Raw genomic sequence first — 25510 nt, forward strand, 5'->3', positions numbered from 1 at the left:
TTAATTGACAAATATAAACGATGCAAAATACTACACATAAATGTAAATGCTGAGTGGAATATCACATTGGTGTCATGGTCCTGCTGGTCCAGCCCAGGCTACGCGGGTGCCCGCGCGGCTGCGCTGATTGGGAGGCGCACACCTGCGCCTCATGCTGGCTGATTGGTCCCGGTGTACATAGGACCCTGGGGACAACTGGTCCTTCGCCAGATCGTCACAACTCATGCCCCGTTCCAGCACTCTCATATCTCTGATCGTAAACCCGTGTGTACCGACCTCCGCCTGTTCTCCGACCGATCCCGTAAGCCTGACTCCTTTGAGACTCCTGCCTTCTTTGATCGATCTCCCGTGTACCGACTCCTGCCTGCCCACAGACCTGCTCTCTATGCCCAACGTCCCGACTACCGCTGCTGCACCTGACTGTCTGCCTGATCCCCGACCTTGGAACAATAAACGTTTTTCCCGAATTACCTCTGCGTCTCCCGAGTCCTCCCTTCGTATTGATGGGTTGTGACAATTAGACCCTTACCAACCTTTACTTTATCTACGCATATGTGTAGCATAGAGCGATAACTGCATATTACCGTTTCATCTCTCCTGCTAGGTCTGTCTAAAAACAGTATTTAAAATATACATACTCATTTAATTACCGTGTATACATCCATTCATCTTATATACCGCTTATCCTTTTCAAGGTCTTAACTGACTTTGGGGGTAAGGCAGACCATTCCCTGGACTGGTCGCCAATTCCGCAGCCATTCAGACTCACATTCATACTGTCACTGAGTGGGAACTGAACCCATGGTGACTTCTTGCAGCATTTCCCACAAGCCAGGGGAGTTCATGACTTTGTGACTTTTTTCTGCATTTATTTTATTCCTTAATATGTATACTGTTTCCAAACATTTCCATGTATACTGGTAATTGCACATATTGTGAAAATGTAGTATCACTGGCAAAGTTAGCATGGTGAGTTACTCTGTGTATCGTTCGACCGATCCAATATAACTACAGGCGCAGGCACTGCTGAAGCCATGAAGAGTAGTTAACAACAAGATCATAACAGCTCACCTGTAGACATAGGCTTTGGTCAAGATGGCCTCTAAGCGCTCATTGAACTCAAAGAATGAGTTGATCTGGTGTGCATTGACAGAAAATGTGATTATTTTAGTGCTGTTATGCATCACGAGTTCTTAGTAAAAGGAAAATGCTGACCTTGAGTAACCGAGGCAGGCGTAGAAGAGGATTGATGCCAGTTTTGAAATAAAAGAGCTCCAGTGGAACAAGACTGGCCACATCGAACTGAAATACAGACATAAAATGTTCATTGATGGGTTATTTCTTGATTAGGGTTGGTATTGTCAAATTCCATATTGCAAATGGGATGAAAACATGAAATTAAGAATATTCATCCATACATCATTTCTTTACACAGGATATTCTGTTCAGAGGGGTGGGAAGCTGGAGCCTACGCCATGTCACTGCAACCTGGACTGGTCGCCAGTTCCCAATCAATCAACCTTAACCTTGTAATTATTACCCCAAGAGAACAAAAATTAGTCACCCAAGAGACTACAAAAAAACTCAGGACAACTTCTAAACAACTACAAGCCTTCTTGATTTAGTTATGGCCAGTGTTCGTGATACAACAATAAAGAAGAAACTGGGCAAAAATGCACGGCAGAGTTCCAAAATGAAAACCATTGCTAACCAAAATGAACATAAGAATATTAACAGTATATGGACTGACAGGATGAAGGTTAAGCCATTTAGAAAGTGTGTGTCTTATTACATCCGGTGGAAATGTAGCACAGCATTTCAGGAAAAGAACATCATACCAATTGTCAAACATTGTGGAAATGAAATGGTATTGGGATGCTTTTCTCCTTCAGGACCTGGATACCTTGCTGTGATGAACCATGAATTATGCTATTATGATCCTTTCACAGAAGGAGAATGTTCAGCCATCAGTTCGTGACCTCAGACTGAAGTTAACTTTGGGTACTCCACCAGGATAACGATCCAAAACACAGCATGTTAACTTCTCAATGACTCAAAAAAAAAAAAAAAATTATTAAGGTTTTCAAAGTCAAGGCTTGAGTCTGATAGACATCCACTGCGTTCAGGATTCCAAACAATTATCCAAGGAAGTGTAAGCCAAAACACTCACTGCCAGCTATTGAAAACGCTTGATTTCAATTGTTGCTGGTGAGTATGACCCAATCGGTTATTAGGTTTAGACAGTTATCATTTTTCAATGAGGGCAATGTAACTGAATATATATTTTTCTACTTGATGAATGAAATTACCATTTAAAAACACAATTTTTAGTTCACTTGGGTATCCCAGCTGTCAACGGGAAGGAGGCAAGTACACCCTGAACCAGTTGCCAGCCAATCACAGGGCACATGGAGACAAACAGCCACACTCACAATCACACCTCGGGGCAATTTAGAGTGTCCAATGAATGTTGCATCTTTTTGGGATGTGGGAGGAAACCGGAGTGTCCGGAGAAAACCCACGCAAGCACGGGGAGAATAAGCAAACTGGGGTAAGGATTTGAACTCCAGTCCTCAGAACTATCAGGCTAATGCTTTAGCTAGTTGCTCCACCGTGCCCCTAACATTAGTGGAAACGTTCATATCTACATATATATATATATATATATATATAATATATATATATATATATATATATACATACAACTACCGAAACCTATTATTACAAGTGATTAAACATGCAGTCACCTTGAAACGTTTGGCTTTCATGTAATTCTTTCTCATTTCTTTTGTGTCACACTGTGAAGAAAAGACAACAAATGCAATTACAATTTTCCACAGTTGACTCCAAATGTATGTAAAAACATGAAAAAAAATTCTGATTCGCCATGCAATAGAAATAAATGATGGAATATTGCACTCACAACAATGTCCCCTCCACGGACAAACTGCAGGCGTGGTTGGAAGACCGTGATGTCCAGGATGTAAATGAGGTCACAAAGGTAGTCGGCCAGCAGCCAGTAGTAAATATTGGCTGGTGTTTGGTAGGGGAAGGCCCATCGCACTGGGATGAACCACGCATTCCAGTTCCATGCCAAACACACCAAGAACATCCAGAGCACGTACATCAAATCTGGGGAAAGATACACCGTGTAGCGGATGGAGAGAGTGAAACTGAGAGATAATCATCACGTTACAAAATAGTGGGATCTTATCTTTGGAATCTTTGCCCATGCCAAGCTAAACCATCCTAATACTGCACTGCATGAAGCGGCATTGCTGGTGGAAACAACAGAGGGAAAGGAGGGTTTTCTCACTGGTGAAAGGGTCAATGCTGGTGGGGAAGCGGTAGCGCACATAGCCTCGTGCCCATCGAGGGGACTTCACCTGGCGGTCGAACTTCTCCTCCTCTGCCTCATTCTTGGCTCTTGCCTTTGAAAGATCAGGGAGCTCCTCATCATCTTCCTTGTCCACAGTCTGAATAGCAGGAGCAGGCTGCAGCGGTGCGGCCTTCGGAGGTGCTGGTGAAACACGCCGTAGGGAGAAGGGTTTGAATGGCATAGGCCTGCTTGTAGTGCATTTAGAGTTGGACTGTGATGACACTAATTACGTGTAATTAAAAATGAAATTACAACTACATACGGGACAGTTTATAATGTACCGTATTGCCAAAAGTATTTGCTCACCCGCCTTGAGTCACGTATGTATTTAAGTGATATCCCATTCTTAATCCATAAGATTTAATATTACATTGGTCCACACATCTGCAGTCCTAACATCTTAAACCTTTGTCTACAAGATTTTGGAGTGTGTTTAGAGAAAATCATGACCGTTTTTCCAGAAGGTCATTTTTGAGATTACACACTGACATTGGACAAGAAGACCTGACTCTTAGTTTTCGCTTTGTAATTGATCTAAAAATATTCTGTAGTCTTCTGATCAGGATTTGCTTTGGGCAAGAGGGAGGGTACACCCTCAACTGGTCGCCATACAATCACAGGGCACATGTAAACAACCATTTGCCCTCATATTCACCACATAGTTTTGAATTAACCTACCATGCACGTTTTTGGGATGTCGGAGGAAAACAGAGTACCTGGAGAAAATTCATCCAGGCACGGGAAGAACATGCAAACACCACACAGGCGGAGCTGGGATTTTAACCCCAATCCTCAGAACTGTGAGGCCAATGCTCTACGGCTGCGCCATTATGCCCCCAATACAAAAACAAAACATCCATAATCTTTTGATCTAAAACTCAAATGTCTTCAGTTTCCAAAGAAACAAAGGAATTAACCTTGCCGTTCCAATAATTCTGGAGGGAACTGTAAAGACCATCCATTAATTTTCTTCCGCTTACCTGAGGTTGAGTTCCAGAGTGAGTATCTTTAGCAGGGAAGCCCAGACTTCCCTCTCCCCGGCTACTTCATCAAGTCTTTCTCGGGGATCCCGAGACATTCCCAGACCTGCTGTGAGACATTGTTTCTCCAGCGTGTCCTAGGTGATCCCAAAGGTCTCTACGTGGTAGGACATACCCGGAACACCTTACCAGGGAGGGATAAAGTAGGCCTCCTATTCAGATGCCAAACCACCTTATCTGGCTCCTCTCAATGCAGACGAGCAATGGCTCTACGCTGAGCCCCTCCTGGATGATTGAGCATCTCACCCTATCACTTGGCAAGAGCCTGAACAGCCTGAGAAGGAAACTCATTTCAGTCACTTGTATTTGGGATGTTGTTCTTTCCGTCAGGACCCACAGCTCGTGACTGTAGGTGAGTGTAGGAACATACAGTAGATCAACCGGTGAATTGCTCGTTCGACGTTCATCTTACAGTAGCTTCTTCCCCACAAAGAACCAATACAAAGTCCTCATCACTGCAGATGCTGGACCAATCTATCTATCAATCTCCCGTTCAATTCTTCACTCACTCGTGACCAAGACCCCAAGATACTTGAACTCCTCCAATCCCCAACCTGGAAAGGGTACAGAACCCTTTTCTGACTGAGGACCATGCTCTCAGGTTTGGAGGAGCTGATTTTCATCCCATCTGCTTTAGAGCCAGTTCAAAACCACTTCACTGAGAATTGGATATCATGGCCGAATGAAGCCAACAGACCTACATTATATGGAAATAGCAGAGATGCAATCCTCTACACCTTGGCTGCACCTAAAAATTCTGTTCACGTTCAGTGCTCCATACTCAAAAAGGACCCCCTTCAAGACACAGTCGAATGCTCACTCAAACACTAAAACAGCTGTAGACTGGTTGGGCATTCACCGTGTCGAGGGTATAGAACTGGTCCACAGTTCCAAGGGCATGATGAAAACCACACTCCTCCTCCTGAATCTGAAATTCAACGTCCCAATGGAGCCTCTTCTCCAGCCCCCATAAATAGACCTTACCAGGGAGGCTGGGGCATGTGATCCCCTCTCCGGTCCCCCTTCTTGAAAAGAGCAACCAGAGTCTGTCACGAACCATCGGTACGGAGGAGGACTCAAATGTAGCAATCCGGGGACACAGAGGCAGTTTGGGAAAAGTGTTTATTCGTTTCAGAATCGGGGATCAGGCAGACAGTCAAGTGGAGCAGCGGTAGTTAGGACGTCGGGCGTAGAGAGCAGGTCCACGGGCAAACAGGGGTCGGTACACGGGAGATCGATCGGAGATAGCAGGAGTATCAAAGACATCAAGCTTACGGGGTTGGTCGGAGGACAGGCAGAGGTTGGTACACCAGGGTTCACGATCAAGAATACGGGAGTGCAGGAACAGGGCATGGGTGGCGACAATCTGCCCAAACCAGACCGTCAACTGGGTCCTATATATACAGGGGTTAATCACTGCGGATGAGGCGCAGGTGTGTGCCTCCTAATCAGTGCAGCTGTGCGGGGACCCGCACAGCCAGGGGTGGAACGGCAGGACCATGACAGACTCTGCCAATCCAGAGGCACTGTCCCCGATATCCATGTGATGTTGCATAGGTGTGTCAATCAGGACAGCACGCAACATTCAGAGCCTTTTGGAACTCCAGGCAAATCTCAACCAACCTGCCACAGAGGAGCATTTGAACCACCTCAGTGACATCAACCCCAGCAATATATTTGAGGTGGAACTAAAAAGTTCTTCAAAGTATTCTCTCCAACGATTTACAACGTCCCAAATCAAAGTTAGCAGCCCGCATCCTCCACTATACACAGTGTTGATGGTGCATTCCAGCAGAACGATGGAGTCCCCAGTGAACCACAATGTACATTCACTGCAGTAATGCAATGCATGTACAGGGAGTGAGCTGGAGAACAATAAGTATACCCACACCCACCTGCTACCTCTCACTGTGGCCACTCCAGAGTGGAAGTGGGTCCAACCGCTCTCAAGAGGAGTGGTACCAGAACCCAAGCTGTGCGCGTAGGCGAGCCTGACTATATCTTGGCGAAACATCAAATACCAGCTCGAGCTCCTTTTGTGCCATCTTCTGTACCTTGGGATTGAATTGCCAAGGTCCCTAACTATGGCCTTTAGTATAGATGGTGAGTCTATGGCAAATGTACAGTATATAAACATTTCAAAACATTGAGTGTCACTCACAGGGGATGATGCTGTCCTCATCAGAACTGTCAGGATCTATGAGTTTCTCTTTAGCTTTCTCCGTCCTTTCTTTAAACATGCGGACCAGCTCCTGAAGACGCTCATTGACCGCTGTGCTGGTCTGACTGGCAGATGATGACGGACGTTCTCGTAAGCTTCAAAACAAAGATGCAAGTCGTCATATGGGTGCGGATTCCGTCTGTGTTTGGCTGTATTGTACTCACAGGTCATCGGTGCTGTGAATGCTGGACTGGCTGGCCCAGGCTCTGACAGGGATACTTGGTTCCTCATCATCATCTTCACTTTGAGATTGCCGCCGTCGACTATTATAACTAAGAATAATTTGAGACAGGTCTGTTACTGTTTCACAGTTGTGATGGATGGACACAGGAGGTAGTGAACAGCATGATATAATAACAATACAAATGGGCCCTGGAGCAAGAGAGATTATTCATCAAAGGTTTCTCTGGATAGTCCTATGATTTCCTTCACTAATGTTGGGCATGGTGGGAGCAAGATTTAAGAAAGAGGAGTAAGAGTATAAAATATCCAGAGGCAAAAAAAATATCAAGGGGATAACAGGATTTAAAACAAACGACTCGTAACATGGGTTAGCTGATACATTGATGCAGCCACACTGTAAGGCTGATGCATCCATTTATTGACTTTTGCCTCTTTATGCTCACAAAGAGTAGCTCAAATCATACTCAGACATACAAAATCACAACAAATGACAACAGGAAAAAAAAGAAGCTTTCCAACTCAGTTTAACAATTCACTCAACACAATTGTGTTCTGCAAAGACCAGAGTGTCACATTGTGTTCAATATTTTACATACAGTGTGCATGCATACACACACACACACACACACACACACACACACACACACACAAGCACAATCTGATCTGCAGGACAACTGCACTGAAACTAAAGACAGCATCACGTAAGAAGGGACAGTAAAGGCAAGAACAGAGAAACTCATAAACAACAAGGAAAATGTGAACCATTTCAAAACATTTTGATTCAGTCTTGAATGAAATTGCCATTGTCTTGCTTATCATCAGATTGTGGACAGAAATGTTTCACATCCAGACAAGGAAGAGGTGATGCAAGAACGTGCGTCAGGAGAGGCATCATAAAGACTGACAATTTTGCAAACATTAAAAAAAAAAAAAAATGTGGCTGGGTCTGTGCTTTACATAGATTGTTTTAATCCAGTAATGTTCATAATTTCGTAGTCAAATTATCTTTAATGCGCTAGGAGCAAGCTACTTCACAGTGTCAAACTGTCCAAATTTCCATTGGCTTGCTGCATGATCCGTGCGTGGGTCACGAGAACAGAAATACTTTAGACCCCAAAACACAGAACACTTCAGGAGAGACGAATTTTGGGGATTGTTGGGAGGGCTTGATGGCTAACTGGACGATGGAGCAGTAAAAATGGTAACTCGCAATTGCGGCAAATAACCACAACCCATGCTCGGTACTTAGACAATGCAGCGGGGGAGGGCCAACTTTTCCCACAACTATTCAACCCAGCCTGAAAGTGAGATTGGGCTAGTTTTTTAGCCTCGTCCAAAAAATCCAGACAAAGTGAGTTGGTGAAAAACTGTTCAACACTGAATTTCAATAATTCAATGTAATATAAAAGTGTAACACATTATTATTATTGTTATTATTATTCAATTGTTCAGACTGACTATAGTAGCTGACTACAGACACCTAAGCACACAGCGTATGAGCCTACATATTTGATTGACAGGTGAGGGCCTCATCTCCAGAGTCTTCAGTGCACTCAGTCTTATTTGAAATACATGGTGATATTTTTCTTTTATTTGTTCAAATTTAGCAGGCTTTTTAAAACATTCTTCTTTGTGGTGTGTCAAATTTGGAAGACGTGTTTTGGTCCCTTTGCAGACAGTTTAGCAGTTCATCGTGTCAGATTGCAAAATCAATACCAAATTTGCCACTCTGACTCCAAAAAAATGGAAATGTGACTCTATTGATAAAGTTACATTTACAAAAAAAAAAAAAAAAAAAAAGACAATTGTCAGTGTCTCATCAGCCATGATCCTCACAGCACGTAGCTATATGAAGATAACTTTCAAAACAGGAATACTCTCAAGCTACGAGCGTGCTTATTGTTCACTGCAAGGCTGATTACATTTAACAAACACAGAGAAAGGACAACTACAATTCAAGCAATCCATGCAGTCTTCTTACTCTTTATCTCCTTTGCTGCAGATGCAATGAAGCACATTCAGTGCACTCATTAGAGATGATCAACATTTAAAACAAAACATAAAATCTTGCATTACGGTTAGAGACCATAATTCCTCAAATAGTTGCAACATTAGCTATTTGTGGGGGAGAGGATAAAAACATCTAAACAAAACTCAAGCTACATATTAGCTGTTGTTGGATTTTCTTTCTTTTTGTACTCTCTTCTTTCTTTGTCCACTCTCAAACGGCATGCTATCAGTTGTTAATGGATCCACAAAAGTGCCAAACAGAGCACGTTGAGAGAAAGACTTGCTTAGCACTTTCAGCGGACCTTCCCCTGCCACTATTGAGTAAATAGAAACTGTAATGCAATGATTTTGTTGTCAGCAACACTTACCTTTGTCGGCCTCCTGTTGGGGTCACAGGGACAGTCAGAGTTTTTAATTTGGGGTCCCGAGGGGTGAGGAGCTCTTCCAGTTTGCCCTCCCCAGCTCGCTCGCTATGTGAGTCGACGTCCTCAACGTTGACAGCTGGACGGAGGCTGAGTCGAGAAGTATCTGTGGAAGTGTACAGAGGATAGTGACACGTGGTATGTTAAAAAGAGAGCTAGGAAGTAGGAAATACACACGCACGCAAATACTGCACATGCAGCAAAGCAGGTCACAAGCAAAGGTAGTGGGGCATGGAAGAAGAACTTCGAAAATGAGATAATACTTGAGGACTTCTGAATTTGATCATCAATGGGAGTTTCCTGAACACATTCTGGAGGCTGGTGACCAACATTCCCTCTAATTCTTGACGTTTTCTGAGCAAACACGCTAAGCCTCTGAGCGCTCCCTTTGACCACTGTGAGCAATGTCAGGTGCACTGTGGTCAGATCATTGTCACCCATTGAGGTCACATGGCTCATTCAAAGATTCAGATTACAGCATTACCCAACCCAGAACCCTATTACCATCAGAAAATTTTAAGAACAATTTTGTGTTTTTTGATAACTTGCAATGGAAATGTACGTCAACAAACAAAAAATTAATCACTAACAAAACCAAGCCAACTATGAACTGTAAATTTGAAATGTTGCTCCAATTTTGTTCATTTATTTATTTTTAACCCACAATGATATCCCCGTCTGTTTTTCTTGGCGTAAAACCGAATCATTGCTTGCAGAATATCTTTAGTAATGCATGTTGAAAGCTGAATTATGCTACCAAACAGTTTTAAGGTTAATGTTATGATGTCTCCTATTTTTAAAATACAGAATTAGCTCTTTGTGCACTGTATTGTCTGTGCTTTCATCCTCGATCAGGCTGCGCCAAGGTGGAATTTTAACATTATACACCATCTCATCCTGTACTTTCTACTTTGGCTTCAGACCAGACCTTTTTTTTTACTCAAAAAAGAGAAAATCTCATCCAGTTTCACCACTTTTTCTTCTTCATTATTATTATTATTCACATACTCTGACATTCATGAAAGCAACAGCATTTTTTTTTTTACTTTTGCCATTATTATCGAGAGTAAACATAAGCAGCATGTCTAACTCGTCTTTGCTCTACATTGCCCAGACTGTGTTTCTAACTAAAGCACCGGTGTGGGCGGTGTTTGTAATTATGATTGTACCCCTTTAAAAGGCGGAGTTGGGCGGTGTTAGGTAAACAAGCAAGTAGAGTGCATGGCATGGTGTGGCCGAGCAGCAGCTTGTTAGACACCGGCTGGTGCCGGTGTTAAAAAAAAAAAAAAGTCAGGCTGTGGTTCACTGCATCGGTTTTCATGTGCGCTGAGCGTGCTCTACAAGTGCGAAATTGCGCAGGTGCGCAGCTTAGAGGGGACATTGCTGGTGAGTGAACCCCTCAGTGTATTTTCCAGCAAGATAATGAAAGACTAGATAATGGAAGGACCATTGTTATAGTGCAGTGGTTCACATAACTGAGTTTTATATATGGCATGGGATCAATTCCTTCTCGTTGCCGTGTCAAAAAAGATTGTCATTTTTGAGTGTCGTCACCTCTCATCCTAATTTAGCTGGGATAGATTGCTGCTTACCTGTGACCCCGAACATGTCAATCAGCATAAGTATGATGGGTGATTGCTATGGAATCCTGTAATATTATCCCATAGTATTCACAAGCGACACCCGGGGGCAGGGGGATAACCTTAAATCATTAATTTGAGTGTTCCACTCATTCACCTGAACATCTAATTGACGAAATGTGGGAGTCATCTTCGATGAAGAAGGCTGGGTTCGAGAGACCTGAAAGCGGGCGCGGCAGCAAGTGGAGTTGCTTTGACGGGGGGCTGACAATTGGCGGCAGGCGGGGGTAGGCGGGGACATTTGGCAAGTCAAGGGCACCACCGTTGGGCGAGGATGGAGACGGGGAGCGGGAGGAGAGCTGATGGTGAGCAGGAGGGAGGGGGCCTTGTCTAGCAAAAGGGTTGAGTTCAAAGTCCCGCTTTTGTTTTTGCTGTTGTTGTTGTTGTCGTTTCTTAGGCATCTTGAGGCATAAGGCTGTTGAGGCGGCTCCGGATGTTGCCAAGGTACTGCTGCGTTCTGGTGGTAACCTGGGAGAGGTTCTGAGGAATATTTGACAAGCTCTGGGAAACCGCGGTCAGACCTGAACCGACCAAAGAGGTGGCAGCAGAGACTTCGGGCAAGATCTCGCTTAGACCCCGGGCGATATCTCGAGGAACCTGCGTGAGTCGGATCTGAGTGAGCTCTTGGCGCAACTCGGGTGGCAGAGAGGGTAAATGCTTGGTGATCTCGGAGAGCTGGGCGGGTATTTTAGGCATGGGAGGGATCTTAGGACGGGAGATGCCGTTCACTTTGAAGAAAGCGTTGATATTGCCCAGGCACTCGGAGGTGTGAGGGATGCGCATCAGGCAGCTCTTAAATGCATCGCAGCTTACTGGCGCTACAGAGGAGACAAGTGGATAGCAGAAATATCCTCTCAATTGTGCTGATCTCCTTATTAAGAGGAGCTCAAGCGATCATTGAATACAAAGCCATTCTGTACGATAATGTGATCTATTGCTGTCTACGAGCAAAACAGCTCATAGAAGGCGAGCACTTTACGAACGTGATCAACTGTATGAGCAACATCCAAGCGACAAACACTTACCCCCACACTCGTCTTCAGTGGCATCCTCCTGCAAAAAATATCCAAATCCATCATATTCTATGACACTTCTATGACAATTAAACACCGTACGGTCTTGTGGGAAGACTTCAATTTCTTGAGTTTCTTTGCCATTTGTCCATTGCAATTTTTTCATCCAGAAGAAGATTTGTAAAGATTCCGTCCACACCAATTTAAATGTATGGAACATTTTTTGCGCACACATGGCGCAACCAATGTTGAGTGACAAAGGCAAAAGCCATAACTAATTTATTAATTCTTTAGAATACTGTATCCGCCTCAGATACTGTAGCGGATACCTAACCCTTTGGCAAATATGTTTACGTTACTGCATGTGCGTCCATTACCTTTTCACCTGTCTTGGTTTCAGGCACGTATTTCTCAGCTTTCTTTGGCTGTTGGGTCACAAGTTCAACTTGTGAAACCTCCTCCTCTCGGTTTTGGACCACTACTTGTTGGACACACTCCGGCTCAGAAGCCTTCGCTGGTTCGGGTCTTGGAGATGAAGAGGGGGATATCCCTCGTGGCTCGGCCTCTTCTTCTGGATCTTGTTTGATTTTCACTTTGTATGAAATGGAATAAAAAGTTAGCGCTATGACACGATGCAAATATTAAGTATGCGGAGAAACGCAGGTATGTGCTTAAGTGCAATTTAGGTGTGTGTCTGCTATTTCATACCTTCTTCAATTATAGTTTGCTCCTCAGCTTGGCTATCCTCCTGCTCTTCAACAGCGGGAAGCTCCTCATATCTGTATGCGCAAATTATTACATTATTATTATTATTATTTTGACTTCATACAAATAAAGCCCGTAATCTTTATGTTGACCTGAGCCTGTGACTGTTAGATCAGGGTTGTCAGATCTCTATACATTGAGAGTTGGAAAGAATATAAACAATTTGGAGACACGGAGCCCGATTTTCATGAGTGGCATACTGTAAATCCAGCGTCGCCAGCGCTGCAACTATGGGTGAAATTGGTCTCTTTTCTTTGTACTTGATATTACAGTGCCATGGAAAATATTTTCTCCCTTCTCAAATTATGTAATTTCTGGGGTGGGGGGTGGGGGAGCTGGTGTAGGATTGGGTGGTGTAACTGAAGGTCCATCCATTATTTCAGATGCTTATCCTTACAAGGGTCGTGGGATTAAGATAATCAAACAAATGTAAATTTCACACAAACATCACCCAAACAAACATAAAATGCAGTTTTTGAAAGGTGATTTCAGAAAATAAGTATTCAATGTTACCTGGCCCTGTGTGAAAAAGTAATTGCCCTCATTGTTAAATCATGAATCCACTGTGGATAATCCAATTTTTGGTCTGATTTTCACAGACCACATCCAAGTCTGATTACCTCCTGACCTGTCCAATCAAGAAATCACTTAAATAGAAGCTGACGGACAAAATGAATTTGGCCAACAAATTTGAAGAGATGTAATAAATTGCCACGATCCAAAGAAATTCAACAAGAGATGAGAAGTCATCAATAGCTATCTGTCTGGGAAGGGCCATAATGTTATTTGTAATATTTTTAGGGCGCCAACAAAGCACAGTGAGAGCCATTATCCACAAATAGGGTAAACATGGAATAGTGGTGAACCTTCCCAGGAGTACCCTGCCCACAAAAATAACCCCAAGAGCACAGCTGTGACTCATCCAGTAAGCAAAATAGGATCCCAGGACAATAGCTAAAGAACTGCACGTATGCCTTGCTTCCGTTAAAGTCACTAAACAGAGGTGACACAATTGACTTTAGATACATTGCATATATCATTGATAAATAGTATATTTATATATATATTATATATATATATATATATATATATATATATATATATTATTGGAGGACTCTATAAGTGATCTTTAATTGATGTGAGTATTTGTTCAGCAGGACAACAATCCAAAACACACCACCAAGTGTTTATAAAATTATAAAATGAAATTTTAATTTTTAAATTCTAACAATATTTTTTTAAAAAAGGTTTTGGAGGAGTCTAGTTAAATGCTGACTTGAGTCTGACAGAAACCCTGCAGCATGACCTTAAAAAGGCTAATAGGAAGAGTAGGCCAAAGTAAATAAATAAATACATGAAATTAGCATTGTGCATTTTGCATTTCCTTCAATTATCTTTGATATTTGCACGTGTTAGATGATTTTAAATATCGAAGGTGGAGAAACTATGTCCAAAAAAAGGAAATATGGAAGGGGGCAAAGACTTTTTCACGACAGTGTATTTGCTAAATGGGAAAAATGAACATTTTTGCGACTGTCATTTTGTCTTTCCTTTTTTTTTTTTTTTTTACATCAGAGTCATTGGTATTGGTTTAGTACTATGTCAATGAAAAAAACTGAATGTGATGAATGCCACAGCCAGAAGTAGTGATTTGCACCACTCGCTCTAAATAAACAGTAACTATGGACTATTTTTATCATTAATTTGTCAGTGCACCTTTTACACTAATCGACGCATAAATTAGTCAACAAAAATGTATTTTTGAAACGGAATGGTCCCAATATCGCAGACCCAGAGCAACTGTCATTATCTTTTTAAAATCAAAATCAGAATTACATTCCAATTTACAGTATGTGTGAACTTTCATTCATGTTTGTACAATGTACCCTTTTTAGTCGCAACAGGTGATTAATTACATGTAACACAAAGATGAGAATACTTACATCATCAAAGTGTAAATGTAAAACTAGGATTCAATACTAAGCATCAGCTGGCGACATAAGACGATGTTCACGTTTTACGCAATACTCACTTTATCTGTCTTTGTTCACGCTTCTTTTGTTTTGGAAAGAAATCTGTCCAGCATCTGATTATTTTAACCAAGATTCCAGGTTATTTAAAAAAGAAAAAAAAAAGAACTCCTTAAAATATAGCCAAACAAGCGTCTAAATATTCCATTTAATATTTATCTTTCTCCTTTAGTGTGTCAGGACATGCAGAACAGCTGCAGCAGGTGTGAGGGTTACTGTGGGAGCCATGGGGACGGAGGAAAAGAACGCTGGTGCATGAAAGGAGGAGGTGTGTGTGTGTGGGGGGGTAGACTGTTGCCGGGGGAAGCTGCGGTCGCTAGGACACGAGATCGCTGTGAGACCGAGGCAGGTCACATAACAAGAGACCCGTCGGATTTACCACGGCATTACCAGATCGGGGCAGGGGTGATAGAATTTGAGTTTTTCAATTTAGTCAGACTTTGTATTTCATCGACTTATTGTGAGTGTTGCTCCCTCCTTGTGTGGCAAATTGATGATAGATCACCCCCACACCCCTCGAGGCCACATTCTATGAATGGATGGATGAAAACGGAAAATATCCAGTAAAAAACCCCCATTGACTTAAAAAGTAAATTCTACTTTGCGCATTGTGTGCACTTATATATATGAATTCATACAGTAATAGTTATGACTCCTTTTTATAAGAGTCTATCATGAGCTACTCACCACGAATGGGGAAAAAAAACAATAGCTCTACCAGACACAGCACAAGCGCATCCAAGACCTTCTTGAACTTACGCCATGACTTGTTGATTTCCTTCTCTGTCATCATGTAAAACCTGCAGTCTGGCAAGAGTGCAGGCACAGCGTCACGTCGTGTTTCGACCCCGTACGCACAAAGTGAAGAGAAGCAAAACGTACTCAGCCTCAGGCTCTTCCAACAGCTCTTGGCTCCCCAGTGAGAGTTTGATGGACTGAGCCTCGCTGGCCAGCTGTCGTATGGCCATCTCGGCCGTCTGTCTGGCCACTTCTGCAGCCATCAGGGCCATTTCCGTGCGCTCCTGGAGCAATCTGACCACATATGGAATCATATGTCATGGGTGGGAGCATCTCTCAATAGGTACAATAGCTGTATAGTTTGTTTCTCTTGTCTTTTCTCATGCAAGAGTAGAAAAACCTCTGCATGGTACCCATATGTGGTCACTTAAAGGGGAAATCCAGTGCTTAACAATGCATCCAATAGGTCACGTTATATGTACCCTATTTTGAGAATGTGATGTTAAATCCTCTCTCATTTAATAATGTTTTGAGAAGATTTTTATCGACAATTACGAATTTTCAGGGGCGCTGCCATTTTCGTGAGTCACATGATCTACGTGGGGGTACAGTATGTGATGTGTACCGTGCCATTCCAAACGCTGGATTACATGGGACACCATTATGCCCAGCGCTGATTTCTCTGATTTATCCTCATCTGATGAAGAAATAGCAGTATCGGTTGATCAGGAAGACTGAGGAATACTTCCATACAGATTTGAACCAGCGGCTGTAATTAATGTTGAATATTCGGATGGTTCTTTGGGCGAAATGACGCTGAGTCTGACTACTCGGAGGCCTATGCTCGACAGAAGTGCATAAACAAAGGCCCCCGAGTGCTCCGGGCCGGCAGCTACGGATGGTTCTTCGGACGGGAATGACGCGCAGTTTGACGAGCGAGCTCTGGCGGCGGCCGCGAGCCGAGGTTCCAGGCGGCGGAGGCCGTTAACCCTGGACGCCGAAGCTAGGCTAAAGCTCTCCGCCGCCACTGAAGGCGGGTCGAGAGCTCCGGTGGCAGGCCGTGAGCCAAGCTTCGATGTCCAGGGAGGCCTTTAGCTGAGCCTTGGTGGTGGCGGAGGCCTTTAGCCTAGCTTCGGCATCCAGGGCTTAAGAAGCGGGCAGCGGCGGAGGCCGTTAGCTAGGCTAAAGGCCTCTGCCGCCACGGAAGCTCAGCTTTTCCTTTAAAGGGGAAATCCAGTGGTTTGCATTAACAATGTATCCAATGGCTCATGCAATATGTACACTATTTTGACAATCTGATGTTAAATTCTCTCTCATTTAATCGTGTTTTGAGAAGATTTTATCAACAATTACGAATTTTCAGGGGCGCTGCCCTTTTCGCGAGTCACATGACCTACGTGCGCAGATGTGACGTGTTACGTGCCGCAACAAAGGCTTGATTACATGGGACACCATTATCCCCAGCGCTGATTTCTCGGATTTATCCTTATCTGATAAAGAAATAGCTGTATCGGTTGATCGGGAAGACGGAGGAATACTTCCATACACAGCCGTGAGCACAGCTTTGGAGCTCGGGGGAGCCCTGGAGATCACTCTCTGGCGAGCGAGCTCCAGGGCTCGGGCAGGGAGCTCATGGCTCGGCCGCTTGGTTGATCGGGACTTGACTTGACTTGAAAATTCTGTTTTTAACTGTTGGGATGCAGCTAGTTGGGTTGCTGGCTCTCCCAATGAGGTTGAAATGACTCAGTCAAGTACAGGTAAATCCTGAGGAGGTGTAATCTGGATCTTTAAAAGCCTACCGCTCCTCCATGGTGGCTAAAGCCACGTCCTCGGCCTCCCGCTTGATGCTTTCAATGAAAGGTGTCCAGCGGCCTGTTTGGGTCTCGGCGTCCTCCTGAAGAATTTGAGCAATGGCTGGATGGGATGCTTGCAGTACTTCATTTGTCCCAGCACACCTGTGGAGGTGCGTGGAAGCGTCTTGTCCTTCGTTGTCTGAATCCACGTCTTCTAGCACCATGTCAGGATTGAGTTGGGCTGAGGCTAAAAAAGGAAGGCAAGGGTCATTTGGAGAGCGAAGAGACTAGAGTGGAAAAAGACACAGGTGTGTCCGAAAAGGGGGACTCGCAAAATAAAATGCACACTTGATCTCACACAAGGAAACTTTATTTATCCCAGCATCTTTACATGATAAGCCTGCTAATATATTTGCTTAAATTTGAGAATGAAAGGATGTTTTACATCCCCTGGAAAAAACACGTCACACATTCACAGGCAACATTTCACAGTTCAAGGCCATGGACACCAATCGAGTGGATCAAAACAGGCCTTATTCAGTACACAGCATTTCTTTTTTTTTTTTTACCATTTTTTAAAGTGTTGGACTTGCTTAAAAAAATCTAATGGAATTCAGCTTTGATCAAATAGTACAATATTACAGTTATATGGCATTAATCTCTTAATATTTGGTATAAATACGTGGGTGAAATAAAAACAATCTTCACATGCGGCCCGACAAATAACACTATATAATATAATATGCATAGCTGCCATTTAAACATATTTAGCATACATAATTTTTTTTATTTAGTCAGGAATGTGGGAAATTTCCTCATATCATGTTTTTTTTCTTATATTATGAGCATTATTATATGCAGAGTTGTCTTTTGAATACTTTAGTCTAGTCCACAATAGGTCATTAGATGTGACCTATTGCCATGCAAGTGAATGTAAAGAGTACAATGTTACTGAGTGCTTATCCTCAGTAAGGTTGCGGGTGATCTGGAGCTTAACCTTTGGGCGAGAGGCGCTGTACAACTTTTCACACTCATATTCTCACAAATCGGACATTTAGAGGCTTCAATTAACGTAAGGAATGGAATGGGGGGGGAAGCGGTGTACTCAGAGAAAATGACAGGGAAAGTGTAATAAACGGCTTTAGGCAAATGTTCTACATTCATATTGAACTGTACGGAGTACAGTAAGGTGAGTCGAATATTTCTTGTGGCATTTTTCAGCTGGCTTATGCGCATGCGTATTTTGAAGCTGCAGAAGGGCCACATAGGTTCATGCCAAGTGTCGATACATTATGTGTCGGCTAGAAATGCGTCAGAACGGTAGCATCCCCCAGTCGTCTCCTCCTGCTGTTCAAGGGGCTCGGAGCGCCTTCCCCCCTGAAACAGAAGGAGAAGAGGGACTGAGTTAGGCTCCGAACGGCTGTACTACTTTTTACCATTTGGCTGAACTGAACTGTGAATTGTGGCAGCGGAGGAAATAAATTAGCTAATAGCTAGCTAATTTTGTATGATTTGGTAAATGTACGAACTCACCTTTCTTGAGAACTTCTGCTGTGGCCTGATATCAGAGCACACAATGTTAGCATCAATGTGAGCAGAATGGAGGTCAACACAAAACAAAAAAAAGAGGGAGAGAAGGCCAAAAATGCACCTCAATGTCATTTTGAGGAAGGACAGGCTGAGGGATCTTTAAGCCGAGCCCTGACACGAACCAGCCGACCATCCTGAGGAGAAACGCTACCATTAACAGTGTGCACTTTGCGCAAATCTCAAAATTACAGTGAATAAAAAATTAAATCTCCGCAAAGGAGACATGATTGGAATGTTTAAAACAAAGTCAACAAAAATTGGAAGAAAACAACGAATGCAGGGGAAAAGGAAAGGAGGTCAACCTACGCTGAGGCCCTGCTATCAGTGTCCAGTACGATTCCACTGAGAGATTCAGGTGGTGGAGAAAGAACTGGAGCAGAAATGACACGCAATGGAAAAAATGCAAGTGAGCAAAGTATAACGTCAGCTGCGATGTACAAATGGGTTCAAGATGTGAGTCTTCCCACCAAGGAACGTAAAGTATGTACTTTTGTCCAAAGAGGAGCGGGGAGTCTTTTGGGGTTTGGGCTCAATGGGCACGGAACCAGCAGGAAGCAGAACCGGCTGAGGGATCTTCTGCTTCAGCCACGTCACGACGCTGTACCCGACAAAGACGAAGCGGATTTGCGTTATCAGTTGTTGTTGTGATGGTGCAAACACGCGTGGCGACAGTTGATTCAGGCTCACTTTGGGGGGAACATGTACTGACTGTCCTCCACCTCCTCTCCCTCATCTTCCGACAGCATCTCCACCACGGGGATGTGTGGGAGGGGGTCATAATCTGGACACAGAGAGTAAGGTCAAAATTACTGTAGCTTCAATAAATAAGTGGATGTAAAAACGGGCCAAGAAATGAAAACAACATTTAAGGCCATAAGTCAAGTGTGCCTCATCATTCCTAAACTCATAATGTCATACAGCTGAGGCTCGGACGTATTTAGCAGTGATGAAAGACAAAGGATACCTGGCATTGTTTCCACTTCGTACACCTGTATCACACAGAAAAACAGCACGTGTAAGGTCTTGTGAAAATTAAATCATATAAAATGTACAAAATCTCAGCTCTTGGGAGTAACATTTGAGTTGAGCTACAACTATCCTCAATGCTAATGATAGCATTCTGAGATACCTCAATTTATTCATCTAAAAGCAGAAAATGTTTGTACCAGATTTATTTTACTCGTATAGGAAACCGTTACTGTTGTCAAAGTTATGGTAACAGACCCTTGTGAGGATCTACCACTGAAAGGGAGAAACAACTTTGAAGAAAATGATGACTTCATGGACAGAAGGAGCTCAGTTTGAATTAAAGTTATGTTTTGGTAGCCTGCGGGACATGAAGCGGGTTGGAGGCGAGTGTAGCTTTCCATCTCACCTCCGTGTGCTCGTCCTGGTTGCCATCGTCAACTTCTCTGTACTTGTCGTCGGGCTGCGGCAGCACTTTGGTCAGACTCTGAGTGACCCAGCCTATCACTCCCGATCTGGGCGAAACAGGCATTGTACACGTCACCTCCTGTCAACATCCACACTTTGTGCACCTGACTGGATCCAACGTTACCTTTCTCCATCCCCGGCAGACTGGCAGAGAGAAAAAGAAAACAAGAGGATTAAGAGGCACAATAGTTGAGCCTCTAAAACACAACAGATTATGTCATTCCAGCATATGGCACCCCTTTTTTTCCCCCCATTATCGCCACTGACGGAACTGGAGAGGACCCCGCCATGTGGGGATTTTCAAATAGCGATGATTAAATTTGCTCTCTTTGTTGATATATTTTATGAATCTGTCATGAGCAAGAATAGACCACGCCCAAGAGGGGCGTGGCCTGATCATCGCTTTGGGCGCTCTCATCTCTGACACTTGTCAATGGTCACAGCTGTTTTGTCGCTGGCATTTGCCAGTTTGTTGCCTTGAGTTAGTGAGTTACGTTCACTGCCAGCAGGAATCTCCACCACTGAGTGAAAGTGTAGTGTGAGCTACCTTGTCACAGCGACTCTGTGCCATCATAGTTTAGTCCCGTCTTAGTTCATGTTTCCAAGTTTCCCTCCTAGTAGTCAGACCTCGCTTCATGTTTTTGTATTTCGCTTATAGCTTAGCGTTGTTGTGCCTCCGCCTTCTCGGACTCCTTACACCGTGTTTCACCTCAGCTTTGAATAAAACTACGCCTAACATCATGCCCTCGTCTCGGAGTCCTGCATTTGTGTTCCAGCCCCGCACTGTGGGTTCATGACAGAATCTATGTAAATGTGATCTTTGCAAATAGAACCCACCTCTAATTCTTTGGACTTTCAAATTGTAGTAGATGGAATTTGAATTGCAAAATTTATCATATTGTGTACTAGATGGCCTCTGGAGGTTTGTTGCAGCAGTTCGACTTATTTTTTTTAATTTATTTATTTTTGTACATTTGTCGAAAAGCACTGCAGTCGGAAATGTAACAGTTTACATTTCTTGTGCCTGCCGTTTTCTTCTACAAACTACTGAAGCTCAGTCAGGTCAAAAATAACCTAACCCTAGCAACAAAAATGACACCTACATATATGACTGCTAAATGTATTCCTTCATAGATGAGGAGAGTATTTGAATGGCTCACCTTGTCTTCCAGGTGAGGGGAGCCAGCGGGCTGAGGCAAGGCGCTGGCAAAGCCATTGGACAGCCAACCCAACACCCCTGCCTGGCACTGGCTGTGGAGCACATGTAAAGACAGCATAACGGACCATATACAGTATCTATACACTGCATATGCAGATATATATACTGTATATTCACAAGGCATCGAAAAGTTTTTTTTTTTTTTCCATGAAAGTTTACCTGTCTTCCGAAGCATCACATGTGCTCTTAGGTGGAGGAGTCTTGGCTGTGGAGACAATTGATATTAGAATAATAATTATTATAACCACAAAGGAAATCAAATATGTTACGTGATCATCCTCACCATCTTTATTTTTGGGCCGCTCCTGTTTAACCTGAGACACACAGAAGTGTTGAAAGGATATTTAGATGTTTGTGTGTACAGTGGCTTTGCATTTGCTTCCTGGACACTGAGTGGAGACTTACTCCACTACATCAACCTTTTGATACTACCACTATGACAAACTTCACACTCTTCAAAGATGTTGATTATTAAATGTACTAATGTGTGGAGATTAGTACAGATGTGTTTTACTCGTCAAACTTGGCTTGCTCTGGCTGACCTCATTCAGGCCCACCATGCTGGCCCTTGTGACTTTTATGAAATTGCTAAGACAATCATGTGCACAACCACGTATTTGTGTATACCTCAGGAGGATTATTTATATCTGCATCTGTGTGAGGCGATCCAGGGGGGTGAGGGACCACTTTCACCACCCAGTTGAACATCCTGTGGAAATGCACACGCATCCGCACGCAAGCCTTTATCAACATCAATGTTAATGATAATGATGATAATTCACATGACTGACAGAGTGCTTCAGTGCAGCTAAGGAGATGTGATGAAGCACCTTTTTCATCCAAGATTTGAGGATTGCACATACGTAGGCAGCGAAGTGGTAAAAATGGAGGCGAGTGCAAGTCACAACACTGTACCGATGGTGGTGAAGCGCTGAGCTTTCTTCTCAGAAGGGATTCATTTGTTCAGAAGTGGAAAACGAAAGTATCGGCGGCCTCACATGTACGGAGACAACCATCCCAATCAGGGCGGAGATTTGCATTTGTGCTGAGCATTAAATCCAGTGTAACTGTTTGTCAGCCTGTTAGGATAATCCACTTCCGCAGGAGGCCACTCAACCTTCAAATTGGCCCACAAACTGACCTCTGACAAGGCGACAAAATTCTTCTTTGCGGTCTACTGTACTTCCATCACTACATTTATCAGAACAATTTTGACATGGTCAAACCTGGTCAGCAATGCAAAAAAGGAAAAGAAGTTGACATTAACAAATGCTCATTTGTGTTTGGGCCAATAATTTATCATAGTCTATCATAGTTTAAACTCAATTGTGAATCAAAATGCACTCAAAAGGCCTGATAAGACTCATTTGAGTCATGGGATTTCTCCCAGTAGCTATACAGTTTTATAATAAACAAACCTGGATGTTATATTTGAATATTATCACAAATATATTGATAATCTTAATAAAAAATAAAATATCCATGCATGGATTTTCCAAGACGCTTATCCTCACAAGGATTGTGGGAATGCTGGAGCCTATCCCAGCTAACTTCAGGCAAAAGGCAGACTACTCCCTGAACTAGCTACACACACACACACACACACACACACACACACACCACACACACACACATACACAAAAAAAAGTCTAAATGAAAAATGATAGTTATACAAGACTGTAATTAAATTTTCGAAAGTGCAAAATTTGACTTTTTATTTTCAGTACTACAATTCAATGGGCAATACTTAAAATAAAAATGGAGTAAAATGGTAAAAAAATATGAAAAAAATAATTCTAGAGTATACAAATTTATGCACATTAGTGTACTACATAGGCATCTATTGTTGCATCTAGTTGAGTGACGAGGAGAAATACTGCAACATGTTAACAATCTAACATATGGTTGTATTTCAATCATTGTGGCAGTATGTGCGCTAAATTATAACAACGTCTGCATTATCAATATTAACACTAAAAAGAAAGTGAACGTTGTAGTTTCCTACCTGAGGGTCTACAGGTGGTCCGGCATGCCCCTGGTGTCGAAAAGATCCGCAGTGTGACGCAGCTCTGTGGGGATCTTCCACAGCGGCTCCCTGAGCCTAACTGGATTAAGGAGCGCTACCTGAAGGTTCAGGTCCAATCCCGGACTCAGGGCCAGATTGAGGATGAGTAATGTGTGACGACCCACACAAGCAATGCAAACTGTTGCCCCCTCCAGGAGGGAAGATGGAGCTGGAGATGTGGCCGTGCGGGTCAATCTTTAGACATCCTTGATACAAGTTCATTTTTAATATGTGAAGAAAAATAAACTGTGATGTGTAGATCTTACTCATGCTTGTCCTAAAAAGATTTCCAACACCTACTGCATGGCTTTCTAGTACTGTGTATTTTGATACTGTGAATAATTATGCTATAAAAGCAGCAATGCCATTTTTAAAATTTTTGTTTTGTTTAGTGCTACTGGGGGTTGTGTTTTCAACCCAAGTAATAATGTTTCTTATGCACGACTGTCAAAATAATGTTTATTTCCCAAAAAAGAACAGGAAATTTTGACGAAGAAAGCACCTGAAATATTTTGACTGCTCCCAAAGTGGCGAGAAGCATTTGCGTGTCAAAGTTGAAACACGGAATAGTCTATCAGTAACCCACACTGAAAAACTATTAAAGTCATAATCACAGAAAATATTTGAATGAAATGTAAAACCATTGAATACACTACAGGGACCAGATAAAGTTCAAACTGATACACTTTAATGTCCTTTATTTGTTGTTGCAAATATTCTATCATTTTGAATTTCACGCCTGCAATATGTTCAAGAAAAATTGTGACCAGGCAAGACAAGACATCTAACGGTGAGGAATGTTAAAAAAAAACACCTGTTTGGAACATTCCACAGGTTGCTGGATGGTGCATAAAGGTTTTAGAGCAACAGCTGCTGCCATCCAAGCAACGTCTTTTTAAGGGATTTTAGCAAGAGAATGCTTAGATACATTCAGTAGGTTTGTACCATTCTGGATGTGTTATGTGGATTTGAACTAAAAGAGTGTAAGACTAGACTGGCCTGTCAATAAGTAGTACAGACCCGTCCCCCACTGAAAATGTGTGGTCCATTATAAAAAAAAAAAAAAAAGATGTCATACTGTTGAGAAAATGAAGTTGTGCATCAAGCAAAAATATGAAAGAATTCCACCCAGAAATCTTTTACAAAGCAAAAAGGACTTCAAAATTATTGCATTTTGTTATTTATGTTTTGCAGACTGTCCCAAGTTCTTTGGAACTGCGAGTTCATCATTGATTACAACAAAGTGTGTGTCGGGTGTAATGACATTCAAGTCTTACAGGTCACCATCTAAAGCTCCATTACTGTGTAGGAGAAACAAGAAAAAGGTTGGGGAGGTTGCAGATTGCAGATCCCATTATGCGCTCAGGAGGGGATAAACGGAGAACGGGTCGATCGCTGGAAGATGCCACAGCCATGCTGGCCTTAATCTCAACTCGACATCAAGATAAAACTGAGGACAGGCTGTACGATCAGGCCGACTATCACAGAAGGACAACAGTGAGGGAAAGAAAAACAGGAAGCAGAAAAAAAAAAAGAAAGCTGATAAAGCCACAATGGATGACTTGTGAGAGGAGACATAAAGGAAGGGCCACTCACTGCACAGCACACATTCCAAAATGTATTACTTTTTTTCCTTCCAAAATTCATCCACGTTCTCTACTGCTTCTCTTAATTACGGTTGTGAGCGAGCGGAAGCCTAGCCAAGCTGACGTGAGCCATCACTTTTAATATAAATAAGATAAAACCGGCATGCAGAGGGACGTAAATGGCACTTGCGTAAGAGCTTCGATCACCACAAAGCTGACACAGCATTAGAAGATATAAAATGTATGCACCCAAAATGTTAACAGGCCTCCCTAGTAAAATGGAATACTCCATCTAAAAAACTAAATACATTTAGTCTGGCAGGAAATGACCATCCTTTGCATTCCGACACTTTTGAGAAAGAGCTCTCTCTTGTGGTGGAAA

At 42.9% G+C, this 25510-nt stretch overlaps 1 protein-coding gene across 1 annotated transcript in view; it reads right to left on the reverse strand.

Annotated features, from left to right (window-relative positions):
- The window catches only part of LOC133502539 (cyclic nucleotide-gated cation channel beta-3-like), a 29135-nt gene extending 6931 nt beyond the window's left edge, over positions 1–22204 (reverse strand). The window contains exons 1-27 of the mRNA XM_061823438.1: positions 22105–22204; positions 21761–21791; positions 21637–21682; positions 21419–21509; positions 20383–20402; positions 20200–20305; positions 19789–19813; positions 19512–19605; positions 19313–19422; positions 19131–19194; positions 18886–18958; positions 18768–18792; positions 17241–17481; positions 15586–15735; positions 15463–15510; positions 12617–12687; positions 12286–12485; positions 11921–11948; positions 9202–9361; positions 8805–8819; positions 6805–6912; positions 6581–6735; positions 3317–3520; positions 2924–3132; positions 2748–2798; positions 1216–1302; positions 1072–1136 (exon numbers count right to left, since the gene is read on the reverse strand). Of these exons, the coding sequence (XP_061679422.1) occupies positions 1072–1136; positions 1216–1302; positions 2748–2798; positions 2924–3132; positions 3317–3520; positions 6581–6735; positions 6805–6912; positions 8805–8819; positions 9202–9361; positions 11921–11948; positions 12286–12485; positions 12617–12687; positions 15463–15510; positions 15586–15735; positions 17241–17481; positions 18768–18792; positions 18886–18958; positions 19131–19194; positions 19313–19422; positions 19512–19605; positions 19789–19813; positions 20200–20305; positions 20383–20402; positions 21419–21509; positions 21637–21682; positions 21761–21791; positions 22105–22185 (2558 nt within the window). The 5' untranslated portion in view covers positions 22186–22204. The remainder of the gene's footprint in view (positions 1–1071; positions 1137–1215; positions 1303–2747; positions 2799–2923; positions 3133–3316; positions 3521–6580; positions 6736–6804; positions 6913–8804; positions 8820–9201; positions 9362–11920; positions 11949–12285; positions 12486–12616; positions 12688–15462; positions 15511–15585; positions 15736–17240; positions 17482–18767; positions 18793–18885; positions 18959–19130; positions 19195–19312; positions 19423–19511; positions 19606–19788; positions 19814–20199; positions 20306–20382; positions 20403–21418; positions 21510–21636; positions 21683–21760; positions 21792–22104) is intronic.
- Between the last annotated feature and the right edge of the window lie 3306 nt (positions 22205–25510).

The sequence above is a fragment of the Syngnathoides biaculeatus genome, chromosome 6 (assembly GCF_019802595.1).
Source record: "Syngnathoides biaculeatus isolate LvHL_M chromosome 6, ASM1980259v1, whole genome shotgun sequence".
Taxonomy (NCBI): Eukaryota; Metazoa; Chordata; class Actinopteri; order Syngnathiformes; family Syngnathidae; genus Syngnathoides; species Syngnathoides biaculeatus.